We start from the raw sequence: 12,438 nt of genomic DNA, 5'->3' as shown, positions 1-12,438 counted from the left end.
ATAAAGAGGATGTGATATGTGTATACAATGGAATACTACTCGGTGATCAAAAAGAATGAAATCTTGCCCTTTGCAACAATGCAGGTGGAACTAGAGTATCCTGCTAAGTGAAGTAAGTCAGAGAAAGATGAGCATTCTATGATTTCACCCATGTGGAATTTAAGAAAGAAAAGAGATGAATATAGGGGAAGGGAAGGAAAAAATAAGAGAAAAACAGGGAGGCAAACCATAAGAGACTCTGAAATACAGAGAACAAACTGAGGGTTGCTGGAGGGGAGGTGGATGAGGGTGGGCTAGATGGGTGATGGGCATTAAGGAGGACACCTGTTGGGATGAGCACTGGGTGTTATATGTAAGTGATGAATCACTAAATTCTACTTCTGAAATCATTATTACACCATATGTTAACTAAGATTTACATAAAACTAAAAATAATTTTAAAAATAGTAAAATAAATAAAATAAAATCTTTAAAAAAATAATAAAATTGATGAGAAAATGCACTCATTAGAGATAGGGAGAGAGCACATTCTGAGCGTGATCCGGACAGGGGGGCCACCCAAGTCACAATAACCTGTTGTGACTTCCAAGTCTGTGATCTTGCCGGATCCTCAAACCTTTTAGTGTCACTTCGGAGTAATTCTACCAACACAATTTTATTTTATGTTTTTTGGTTTGGGTCAAGGGTGGAACACCTACAGTCATATAAGTAATGCAACATGACATTTTCAGACAAAACTAATCATGATCTAAACTACCCCAGGGAAGGTAAATCCTCCCTGCTATATAATATTCCAATTTCAATCTCAGATCTTCAGACCAAATCTCATTTCATTGTAATGCTTAGTCGTTTAGAGATATAGGTGATTCAAATAAGTGAATGTAGAACAGGCATTGGCTTTTAAATAGTTGGCTTCTCATGTTGGCAGTATTTATTAAAACCTTTACTTTCCTACTCTTTGGCTAAGTAATTCACTCCTAGGAATCCTAAGAAAGTAATGAGAGGGATACACAGATACACAAATAAGGATTTTTTCTTCAATGTTGTTTACAGCAGTAAAAAATCGGAAACAATTTGAAAATCTACCAATATGGGAATGGTTAAATAAGTTATGGTATAGCTGTACCATGGCTTATCAGATGGCCATTCAAAATCATTGTAGACTGAGGTGCCTGGGTGTCTCAGCTGGTTGAGCATTTGACTCTTAATTTTTTTTAATGTTTATTTTTGAGAGAATGAGAGAGAGCACGAGCAAGCATGGGGGAGGTGCAGAGACAGAAGTGGGGACAGAGGATCCGAAGCAGGCTCTGCACTGACAGAGGGCCTGATGTGGGGCTCAAACCCATGAACCGTGAGATCATGACCTGAGCCGAAGTCAGACGCTTAACCAACTGAGCCACCCAGGCACCTGAGCATCCAATTCTTGACATCAGCTCAGGTCATGATCCAAGGGTCATGGGACCAAGCCCTGCGTTGTGCTCCATGCTGAGTGTGGAGCCTGCTTGAGATTCTCTATCCCTCTGCCCTTCTCCCCCACTCTCACATTCTCTCTCTCTCTCTAAAAAACTAATTAAAAAAAAAAAAACATTGTAGACCAAGACTTAATGGCATGGAAAGATGTTTGTGACATATTTGTTAAGTACAAAGCTTTGCTCCAAAACAATATTTATATTGTGGTCCCACTTACTGTTAAAAAAAGAAAGTACTTGTAATACACTTAGATTAAGAATACGCCCAGGTGGCTCAGTCAGTTAAGCATCTGACTCTTTGGTTTCGGCTCAGGTCATGATCTCACGGTGCATGAGTTCGAGCCCCACATCAGGCTTTGTGCAACAGTGCGGAGCCTGCTTTAGATTCCCTCTCTCTCTCTCTCTCTCTCTCTCTCTCTCTCTCCCCCCACCTTTCTCTGTCCCTCCCTTACTTGTGCTCTCTGTCTCTCAAAATAAATTAATTTAAAAAAAGATAACACATGACAGAGAAAAAGGGAGAAAGAGTGGAGAGGGAAGAAGATCAATGTAGAAAAGAACAGTAAATTCAGCTATTTGTGTTGAGAAGGGAAAAGAGATAAATCAAATTCACTGATGATCTAGCCAAAAGTTTCCTTAGAACACATGATCACAGCCTCCTCCAGTCACAAACTAGGGCCAAAATTAAGGATGTGAGTTTTACTTCCCTCTCTTGCCTTTGCTCTGGTAGAGGCTGGCCTGGCCTTGCTTATTAGTGGCCACCTACAAGATTGTGTAGGACTTTCACTTCCTGAAGGTTCTTCAGCTCCGCTCCCATCCCCACCACACCACCCCGGTATCTGGAATTCCTATAATTACACAGTCCTTTCGGCATACAGTGTAAAACACCCCTGTTAAGACTTAAAACTTATCTGGGCTAATACATCCTCGTCAGTCATTACCACCTCCATAAGGAAATGCTTTGTCAATTTCTTAGCTGTGGAGAGCTCGGGATATGAGCATTCTCAAGGGAGGTGGGTATGGCCAGAAATGACTGTGAGCATAGCAGGCTTCCTTGGAAGGAAACGCAACTAGGTGAGCATGGAGTGATCAGAAAGCACCTTGATGTGGAGGGTGTGGAACAGGGAGGTTGTTGCCCACTGGATGCCTTGAAAGGCACAGTTTGTTTACTCTTAATATTTTCAAGTGCCAGCCAGGGTTGAGTCACTGATGGGTTTTGTTGTTCATAGAGCCCTTCCGCTGAGTCCATTAAGCTCTCGGTGGGGGTGGTGGGGGGGTGCAAGACAAGTCTTCAGGACACTAGGAGAACTTTTAGTACATGACAGGTATTTACAGAGCCATCATGGATTTCGCATGGCAGTTAACAGCTGTAGCCAGTATTAAGCTGGTGCAAAAAAAAAAAAATTAACAACTGAACTCAGCTGTCATTCTCAAGGTGATAAATACACAGAGGTCCCTGGGAACTCAGAGACCCACTCCTCTGGCAAAGTGCTAGCACACATCCCTTAATTACCTAATATATCACCACAAAGGACTGGCCCACCAAGCAATTAAATAACTAAAAAGGGCCAAAGGAGAAAGGAGGCTTGATCCTAGGATGATCTACAAATTGAGTAGTTCCACCTGGAATCACCAAGAGGTGACTTCGATTTTGTCCTTACACTGCCGAGATGGTGGTGGAGGGTGGGAATCAGGTCAGCACGAGATGGGCAATAGCAATTTGACTACAGCCTCTGGTCCCGATGCATCTGATCGGCTAACAATGAGTCTCCCTAATTAGAGTCACAGATCCAAAGAACCCAGCACTCAGTGGTTTCATCAGATAGTCTTATACATGACTTCTGCACATATTCAAAGTTTTCAGGGTGTCCATGGCTTCTCTTTGTTCCTCCTCATGCGAGGGTACACTTTAAAGCCATAGTTGAAGAGGGTGCTGCTCATGAAGCCTGCAAAGAAACTTAACTCACAGATCGCCAACTTGGAAAAACTTTTTTTTTTTCTTTTGGTAGGGGGCCGAAGGAGGAGAAGGGTGGAGCAGAATGGGAAGTTTGAAGGGGCTGGTATCTTTATGCCTGGAAGCTGAAATCCAGCAGTTTAGTTTATACTTTAAATGATCCATAGTTGAGGGATTTGACCAATTTTTTGTGTCTCCCAGCCGTTCATTTGGCATAGCATGCATATGACTAATCTGACATCTAGGTTTTGGCACGGGTGCTGATCCGGTATTATCATTCCCCTCACAAACAAATCAAAGAGCATTCAGAAATGTCAAGCCAATTTGGATAGATCCTTTGGGCAACTATATGCACATAAATGAGGGTCATAAAATGTTTTCTAAGTATACCAAAGTGATGTCAGGGAAGTTAAGCAAGACCCTCTGTCAGCCCATTCCCTGGGTCTCGGTTGGTAACACTGTGCTAAACAGACCATGATCCGGACCCAGCATGGAAAATCCTATGTACCCTGACGTGCCTAAGAGATTTGTACCTGGCCGCGTTCTTCCTCCTCATGAAGGTCTACTTCTCCTGTGGTGGTGGGTGGATCCAGTTTGGTTTGTGGGCCAGTGTTCTGCACATCTATGGATTCTGTTGTCGTGTAGACTTAAATCAAAGGTCATGTGGTCCTTTGTGATTTGGTGGCTGTTACAGCGCAGTTTAAACTGAGCCAAAGGAATAGGGGTGGAATTTCTAACTCTGTAAGAATGTTCTCGTTGATTGTCCACTTTCGATGAGCGTGAGACACTATGAACAATGAGATACCTGCTTCCCAATTCCAGAAGAACTTCCGGGCCAAAGCTTTGACAGTAAGGGCTACTTTTGTGGAGAAGAAACCATGCCCGTGTATGAGTCTGTGTTCATGGAGGATGGGGAGACCACCAGAAAAATAGCCCTGGAGACCGAGAGACCACCTCAGGTGGAGGTGCACGTTTGGACCATCCGAAAGGGTGAGCAAGACAATATTAATTCCTTGTTATTTTTTTTTGTAAGGGGTGGGGGACCAGGGAAGGAGGGGAAGACTCGCCTTAATTTTGCTTCAACCAGCTCCTCCGTTTGGGTCAGTTTTCCTGATCGCTCAGCAACTACCACATGACTGACAGGTGGTGATTGTGACCTTTGACCTTTAACCATGACCTGGTCCAAAAAGTCAGCATTGGCCCTTGGGGCTTGTTGTCTTTCTTGTACCAACAAAGGCTGGAGGAGTGCTTTGCAACCCTGGCTGCACATCAGAATCACGTGGGAGAGGTTTTTGTGAATACCAAATGCCTGGGCCTCCCTCCAGGGCTGCTGATTGATCGGCCAGGGATGGGGCCTCGGCATATGTGTTTGTTTGTTTGTTTTTAAACGTTTTTTATTTATTTTTGAGACAGGGAGAGACAGAGCATGAACGGGGGAGGGTCAGAGAGAGGGAGACACAGAATCCAAAACAGGCTCCAGGCTCTGAGCTGTCAGCACAGAGCCCGACCCGGGGCTCGAACTCACGGACCTCGAGATCATGACCTGAGCCGAAGTCGGCCGCTTAACCGACCGAGCCACCCAGGCGCCCCACGTGTTTGTTTTTAAAGCTCCACAGGTGATTCTAATGCACAGCCACGACGGCAGCCTACCAAACTGTAGCCTACCCATTCTTTTCCCATCTGAACCTCAACAAACAGGAAAATCCATCCATTCAGTGCAAAGCTGCGTCTCTCAAATCGCGCTATGTACTCTGGGGTGACACGCACTGAAAACCTCATCCCCGCCCTCAAGAAGCGTCTCGCCCAGAGGAACAATCCCTGTCATTCTGTCCATCCAGTTCCTTTTCCGATCACTCACCCCGACTGCCATAGCCAGCCGCATCGTGTTCGTTGTGATCCTACAGCCCTTCAGACCATCCCACAGTTAACAAGGCTAGTATTGATCTAGGCTGGCCGCGTTTTCTAGGAATCCAAGTGAAGAGGTAAGATTTCAGCTGGGAAACAGCGCACATCCTTTTTCTCCTGGCTCCTGCGTAAGTAAGCCTCGAGAGTGCTCAAAGTTTAGTATGCCTCAGCATCATACTGAGGAGCTTTACATACCATGTAAAGGAGCCGGTTTACAACACAGCTCCCTGGCCCCATCCAAGAGACGTGAATTCAGTAGACCTTAGGTAGCACCTCAACAGTAACAAACAGCCAGGTGATTCTAATTCAGGCAGCACTCGGGCCATACTTTGAGAAACGATGGCTTGAGTATTTCTAGGGCTTCTTCCTCTCCCTTTTCACAACTTCTCTTGCCTGAAAGAATGAGTTCCTCCCCACCCCTTAAAAAAATATGCTAGAACACACACAGGTTTCTTGTCTGTGTTCGTTTTTGCTCTATACCTAGGAATGTCCATGTTCCATGTCTAACTCCCTAGCTCCTCTGTAACTGGTCACCTAGGACTAAGCCCTGTCCTTTTGGCTTCCCTAACAGTGGACCCAATATTTGGTTGCCCCACATCGCTCACCCCCTAGAGGCGCGTGGATATTTTTCCACACTTGCTGGGGTAGCATCTGAAGGACTTCTTGTTCAGGGCTGGGCAGCCACGGTCTGTGCTCGGTGAGCAGAGGATAACCCAGGTTTCAATTACGTTGCCTTCTCTAGACCTCTTGAGGATGAAGTAGGCTGGTAACATGTTGCTCTGTAACTGCAAGGCCATTTGCAGTTTATGTGTTATTCTGATAAAAACTATTCAGGCAAAGTTGAGACTGTGCCCCCCCCACCTTTATTTTAACTTTCCCCATTTTCTGTAAGGGAAAGCCAAAGGAGCTGTGAAGATTTCCCAAAGGAAAATATGCTTTTCAGTGAGTTCAAGAACAGGGATGGCTTCTCCATTTACACAAACAACCTGTCTTCAATCCCACTGCTGGCTCTCACTGCTTGGCCAGAAGGGCAGCCCAGTGGTTTGGCAGGGACATAATCTACCTGGACGTGGGGCAAGGGCAGAATTTCTAATACTGCCTTTGGCTATAACAGCTCCCACCAGCACCCATGCCCGGTTCCATGTGGCTTTCCCTAGGAGGGGGTCCCATGGTCAGCAACACGATCTGCCATATCTCTATCCTCTGGAGAACCAAGGGGAGGCCAGTGAGCCAAAGAAACAGATGGAGTCAATTATAACCCTTGAGCCATCCAAGTTCCTGGTTAAGCACATTACACAGCCCAGCTCGATACTCCTAAGCCCCTGTAATGAGATGATATGCCCAGCCCAAGCAGAAAAAGGGGGTGGTGGTTCCAGATAGGGAGGGCCTGACCACCTGCCCCCACTTTTTACTTGGTTCCAGGCATCCTCCAGCACTTCCATATTGAGAAGATCTCCAAGAGGATGTTTGAGGAGCTCCATCACTTCAAGCTGGTGACCAGGACAACGCTGAGTAAGTGGTACCTGTCTTTCTTCGCTCCTCCCTGGAAAACGCCTCCAGTCTTCAACGTAGCATAGCCCCAAACAAGGTCCGCTTGTGTTCTCAGTGAACATTAGCAGTGCTCAGTGTCAACCTTAGAGTCTGTTGTGTCTCTTCTCCGGGTGACTCGGCAGTGGGGGGGCGGGGGGTCCGAATGTGAACTGAAAAACTGGGACCCGATGAATACAAATCCAGATGTAGTCTCAGCATCAGCTACCTTGAGTCAAGGTTTCCTGAATATCTTTAATGAAAACTGCTAACCCCAGCGTGTCAAGAAGGTCAGAGAAAGCTCACAGGGTTCCAGGGCTGGTACACTTGTGGAGACTTGACCTCTGGAAGGATGTGTCCTCCAGCGGTGGGGGTGGGAGATGGAAAATGAAAGCGTCTCAATTCCTGTGTCCTACCAAAGTTCTGTTTGACTCTTCGAAACTGCCCCCAGGGGGTCATGTTTCTTTAAAAGCACTCAAGGACTCAAGCACATCGGCAGCTTACCCTCTTTCTAATGCAGGATGGAGCCTAAGGACTAGATACTGCTAGGCGCTGGGAGGTGGCGAGCACTTCCGAAGGAATAAAAGGCCCAGAATTTGTATCAACCGGGTATTCTAATGGGCCAGACAGAACATGAAAATGCCTTCACTGTGAATCAGCCTAGCTCTCAAGAGTTAACTACCTGAGTACTCAGGGGAATCTGCAAGGCACAATGAGACAAGAGCCAGGTGGGCTTCGGGGAGGAGGTGTGTTTTCAAAGAGAAGGGTGTGACTGTGCAACAGGTCAGGAAATCAATTCAGGGAGAGGGTGCTGCCTAAAAGGAGACTCTGCCAGGAACAAACAAGAAATGTGGGGGGTGGGCAGCCCTGGAAGAAGCCGGTGAGAAGTTCACATGGAAGTCCAGTCGCGTTGGTGGTTGCTGCAGATTTACAAACGGCCTACTGATAACAAAAATGGTGCTCTGCAAAGATGTCTCTTGGCTAGCGGATGGATTTATGGTGTACCTACTTTGATGAGGTCATATCCCAAAGAGCCCATTATGCCATGCTGAGAAGTTAGACTTGATTGCCAGGCCAGAGAACCCCGGGGGAGGACTTTAAGCAAGTGCACGGTGCGTGCACATGTTTTTTAGAAAGAGGTGCCTGCTGTGTGGACTGGAAAGTGGACTGTCAGCGGTAAGTAGCTGATGGTAGTCTGAATTAAAATACTGTATTAAGTCGGTTGGACCAGGGAGGAGAGGTCACGGTGAGGGACACCTCTGAGTTTAAATCATCAAGATGGCTACAAAGAGAGAAATGAGTTTGGAATGGCTCCAGGAGTAACAATTTTACAGACCGGGTGAATAGTGATAATTTGCCAAGGGGAGGCTCTGGAGAACAGGCAGGTACTGCTGGGGAGAAAAAAAAAAATGTGTTTCATTTGAAACATGTTTACATTCAGATACATAAAGGCCATCTGAGCAGAGTTCCGCGGTGGGCAGCTGGAAATAGGGTTAACGAGGTTACTTGTGTATTCTGTAGGAGACTGATAGACCATAAACTGCCCGGTAGGAGAATTCATATGGAGGGGTTGGAAATGAAGGGGGCAGAGTCTAGGGTCTGGTATGAATGATGTGATTTTTTTAAATTACCGATGAATTTCAAAGAACATGTTTTAGTTTTTACTGTGAGAAAGGCCCTATGCTAGGCATAATGGGATTGGGGGTGTATAACGGAAGTAGATGGTGTGTGCCCCCAGCTGTGTGCAGCTGAAGGAAGTGGGTAATGAGACGATCCTGCGGGGTCACCTGGGGACAAAGAACAACAAGCCTGGCCCTTTCTGTCATGTGGCTCTCAGATCCTGGCACACAGCAGGGCTTCAGTACAAGGTGGTTCCTTGCCCGACCCTTCTCTCCTTTCCCACTGAGTTGGAGAGAACGGAGAAAAGTGAAGAACCCAAGAGACAAAGGAGCAGGGAAATGGAGTCCTTAATGAAGAGGGTCATGTTCTTCTGTGGCTAGGGAAAGAAAAGTGGTTCAAAATTGGCTCTGGATTGAGAGGAGCTCGCTGACCTTGGACTAGGAGTTCCCTAGGCTGTAACGCCATGAGAGCAGGGAGAAAAAGACCCAAAGTGGGTATCCAGGGTGGGCGGTTTGTCATCAAGATTCTTTGCCATGGCAAGATGACGCTAAGGAGAAGGAAGATCTTGCCACTCAAGGACCAGGACAGTCAGAAAAGGGACGGTTGAAAAAAGAGGTGATCTAGAATGGTTTCCAGTGCTCAGCACGGGGAGTGCACTCCAGACTGTTCGTTCAGTTGGCATGATGCAGTGGGGGAAGAGATGAGCTGGTAAGGACATGCTGGCAGGGAGAGGAGAAAACAGAGAATGGGAGGGATCCTAAGAGGGGGGTGTTAAGACAGCATGTGAGCACAGGAGAAAACCGAGGTGGGAAGTTTTTAACAAAGGGCAGGAATAGAAAAAAGAGCACTAAATAATCGAGTCACCTACACCAGTATCTTGCCCCTGAAAAGTAAGCGGGACCTCAGGAACGCACAGGTACTGTTTTCCAAAGTGCCTTATTTGACCTGGTCCCAAGGGAATCACCTAAAGAGCTAACAGCCTGATAGTGGAGCATTTTACAAATGCTAAATATACTGTAAAAATTCCAAAAATAATACTTAGGTTTGACTCTGGAGGCAATTACCTATTATTCTTGGGATTCTTACAAATACTGTGTGTTGAAATGAACATTCTGTGGCCCACTTTCCATATCTATCCCCAGAAAAGTGTTTTGGGCGCTGTTTTGCTGAAACCCCCTGACATTTGGCTTCCAGCTCCTCCCGGCGAGTGAGTGGGTAAGGATCGGGTTAGGTTGGTCACACTCCTAATTGGCTCTGCTCTCCTCTTACCTCTCTGGGCTGCTTTGTGTTTGCTTTCTAGGCCAGTGGAAGATCTTCACCGAAGGAGAAGCTCAGATCAGCCAGATGTGTTCGAGTCGTGTGTGCAGAACTGAGCTTGAAGATTTGGTCAAGGTTTTGTACCTGGAAAGGTCTGAAAAGGGCCACTGTTAGAGGAGACAGATGGTATTGGATAGGATAGAGCAAGAAAAATCAAGCCGCAGCTGGACTGCAGGCTTATTTTGCTTAAGTCAACAGTGCCCTAAAACCCCAAACTCAAATGCAGTTTATTATTCACGCCATGCACAGCATAACTTGCTCCTTTATGTGTCAGTCCTTAAACATCTCCTCCAAAGAGACTGGGAGAGTCTTGAATTATTTGTGGGAGGAAGGGGGATAGAACACCACAGCACTGCTCTGAGTTTCTGGGAGAATCACATTTCTTTACAGGTTAAAGAGTAAACAAAACCCTAGGGTTTCTATCTAGAAAGTTATTCCAGTGAAAGAAACAGGAGAGAAATGCTTAGTAGGAGTTCTGTAGTACAGAGAAAATATTTGTATGAAATCATACTCTTTGAATTTTAGAATGTCTTGTGTTTTTTTAAAAAAATTAACACCCCATCCTCACACACACACACACACACATGCACACACACACGCGCGCACACACACACACACACACACACACACAGACTAAACTGCAGTCTTCATTCTGAGGCACAGCCAGCATAGATTCCCCCCTCCTTTCTCTTGCCTGGCTCCCAGGTCGCTTTGAAGTTGTGGGTACTCAGGAAGATAAAGAAGGAATTGTGAGCAAAAGGCTCAACCCTTAGGTCAGTGGTGTGGCTGCTAAAGTCACTGACTCTGATGGAAGGGTGAAGAACAAAAACACTATTTCATGGTCGCATTCCCTTGGAAGCGATAATTAACATTTCCCTGATGAGACCGCTTCGCTTTTCTCCCTGAACCTGTGGGGGCCCCCATCAAAAAGTGAGAACTGGGTAAAATCTTCAGAAACCGAATCCACGTAAAACAAAATAATTGTTGAAGTAAACGGTTGGTCAGTGTCAACAAGGCAACCGTATGTGGGTTCGAGTCAATAGAACTCACTGACGAATAGCTTGACACTCACTAATTTCCTTGATGCCCTAGTTCGGTAGCCCAAAAATTGAAGTTAAGTGATTAAATTCTAGAAGCTCCTTAAGAGGGCAGTTTTCTTCCTTCTCCAGTTACAGGAGCTGATTTTGACTTTGCAGAGGGGCCCAGTCCTCCCACATCTTCTGAATGTTGCCTCTTCAGTTAGGAGAATTACTGCTCCTTTGAGGAAATGGACATTCTGATAAGGATCTTTGTTCTAAACCTTCCTACCACTCTCCTCTCATCCACCAAGCCCAGATCTGAATCGTGAATCCTAATCCAGGCTGCTCTGAAAACTGTCTCTTTGCAGCTCAATCCCAGAAGTAGAAGCTCTCCATTCTGAGGCCTGGCTTTAGAAATCATCTTTGTGACAAAACTCTGAATTCTCCACAAGGATCTCAAGCCTGCCTCCTAGATTTATCCCTTCTGAGGGGCATGAATGAACTCTAATGAAGACTCAGAAATATTAGGGGCCCAGAAATCCTGTATTTCCCACTCCGTGACCATAGGGGAGAGGAACACTGGTTTCCTTACAGCATTTGACAGCAATCGGGCCCAGTCTTTATGGCAACCTGGCGTAAAGGAGGCTGTTCTCCTAAATTAGGAGACACAGGAGTGCCTCGTGGCCAGGCCTTTATGGGATAAGCCTCTTACCAACCTTTCCTTCATATTCTCCGCGGGAGAGGGTGGTAGGACATCCAGGGGCTGAAAGGCCACAGAGCATTATTGCGGAGGAGGGGGACGACGGTGTTCAGCAGCTGCTGCCTCCCTCCCAGAGGTGGCAGTATTTCCATAGTGTGGAAACAAGTAACTGAATCCCAAAGCAAGCGGTGGTTTCCCCTTCTGGATGACTCACCCCAAAGCCTTCCCACCCAGGTGTTCTCTGAAAGCTCAACCATAAGGGAACACCCAGAGAGCTTCCCTAGATAGACTTCTGCCCCCGGGTGCTGGGACACACCTTTACAAAGTGCCGTGTGAAGCACAAGCTGGGGAGCTGTGCTCGGCCAACGTGGAAACCCAGCGTTCGGTGTCGTGTAGGCAGTGGGACGTGGGGAGATGAGGCCAAGCCACCTGTAGTTAGGAGAGGAATGGATGTGGTTCTTCTTGTATATTTATTTGTATCATAAACACTTGGAACAACAAAGACCATAAACACCACTTAGCAGTTGTAGGCATGTCATAGTTAACTCGTGTACACAAGTAAGAGTAACGTCACAGTATTAGCCCTTTACTCTTCTCACGGGACATGTACCTAAATAGGGTACTTATTTATGTAGTCGCTGTAATTCTGGATTTTTAAATTAATAAAAAGGTGAATTTTGAAACATCATCTGCAGGAATGCTGCGTGAGTGATTGACTCTCTGGTCGGTGCTGACCTGGGACTGGGTAGCAGGTGATGGGTGGGCTCGGCTGTCTCCCACTTGGCTGGACACCCCTCTCAGGCTGTGGCATCGTCGTTAAGAGTGGGGACTTTGTGGTTGGCCTACCCGTGTTTTTGATCCCAGCTCTGTGCTTAACAGCTGTGCCAGTGTCCCCATCTATAAAATGGGGATAATGGGGCACCTGGGTGG

The 12,438-nt window shown here is 46.4% G+C and overlaps 1 protein-coding gene across 4 annotated transcripts in view; it reads left to right on the top strand.

Moving 5' to 3' along the window:
- Positions 1–12,196, top strand: part of CHRDL1 (chordin like 1) — a 117,748-nt gene extending 105,552 nt beyond the window's left edge. For all 4 annotated transcript variants that reach the window (XM_049644191.1, XM_049644189.1, XM_049644190.1 and 1 more), the window contains exons 10-12: positions 4,243–4,410; positions 6,748–6,837; positions 9,773–12,196. In XM_049644191.1, the coding sequence (XP_049500148.1) occupies positions 4,243–4,410; positions 6,748–6,837; positions 9,773–9,903 (389 nt within the window). In that variant the 3' untranslated portion in view covers positions 9,904–12,196. The remainder of the gene's footprint in view (positions 1–4,242; positions 4,411–6,747; positions 6,838–9,772) is intronic.
- Positions 12,197–12,438: the final 242 nt, after the last annotated feature.

This window comes from Panthera uncia, chromosome X (assembly GCF_023721935.1).
Source record: "Panthera uncia isolate 11264 chromosome X, Puncia_PCG_1.0, whole genome shotgun sequence".
Taxonomy (NCBI): domain Eukaryota; kingdom Metazoa; phylum Chordata; class Mammalia; order Carnivora; family Felidae; genus Panthera; species Panthera uncia.
The sequence above is the reverse complement of the archived record's forward strand: the minus strand, read 5'-3'. Positions and strand labels throughout refer to the sequence as shown.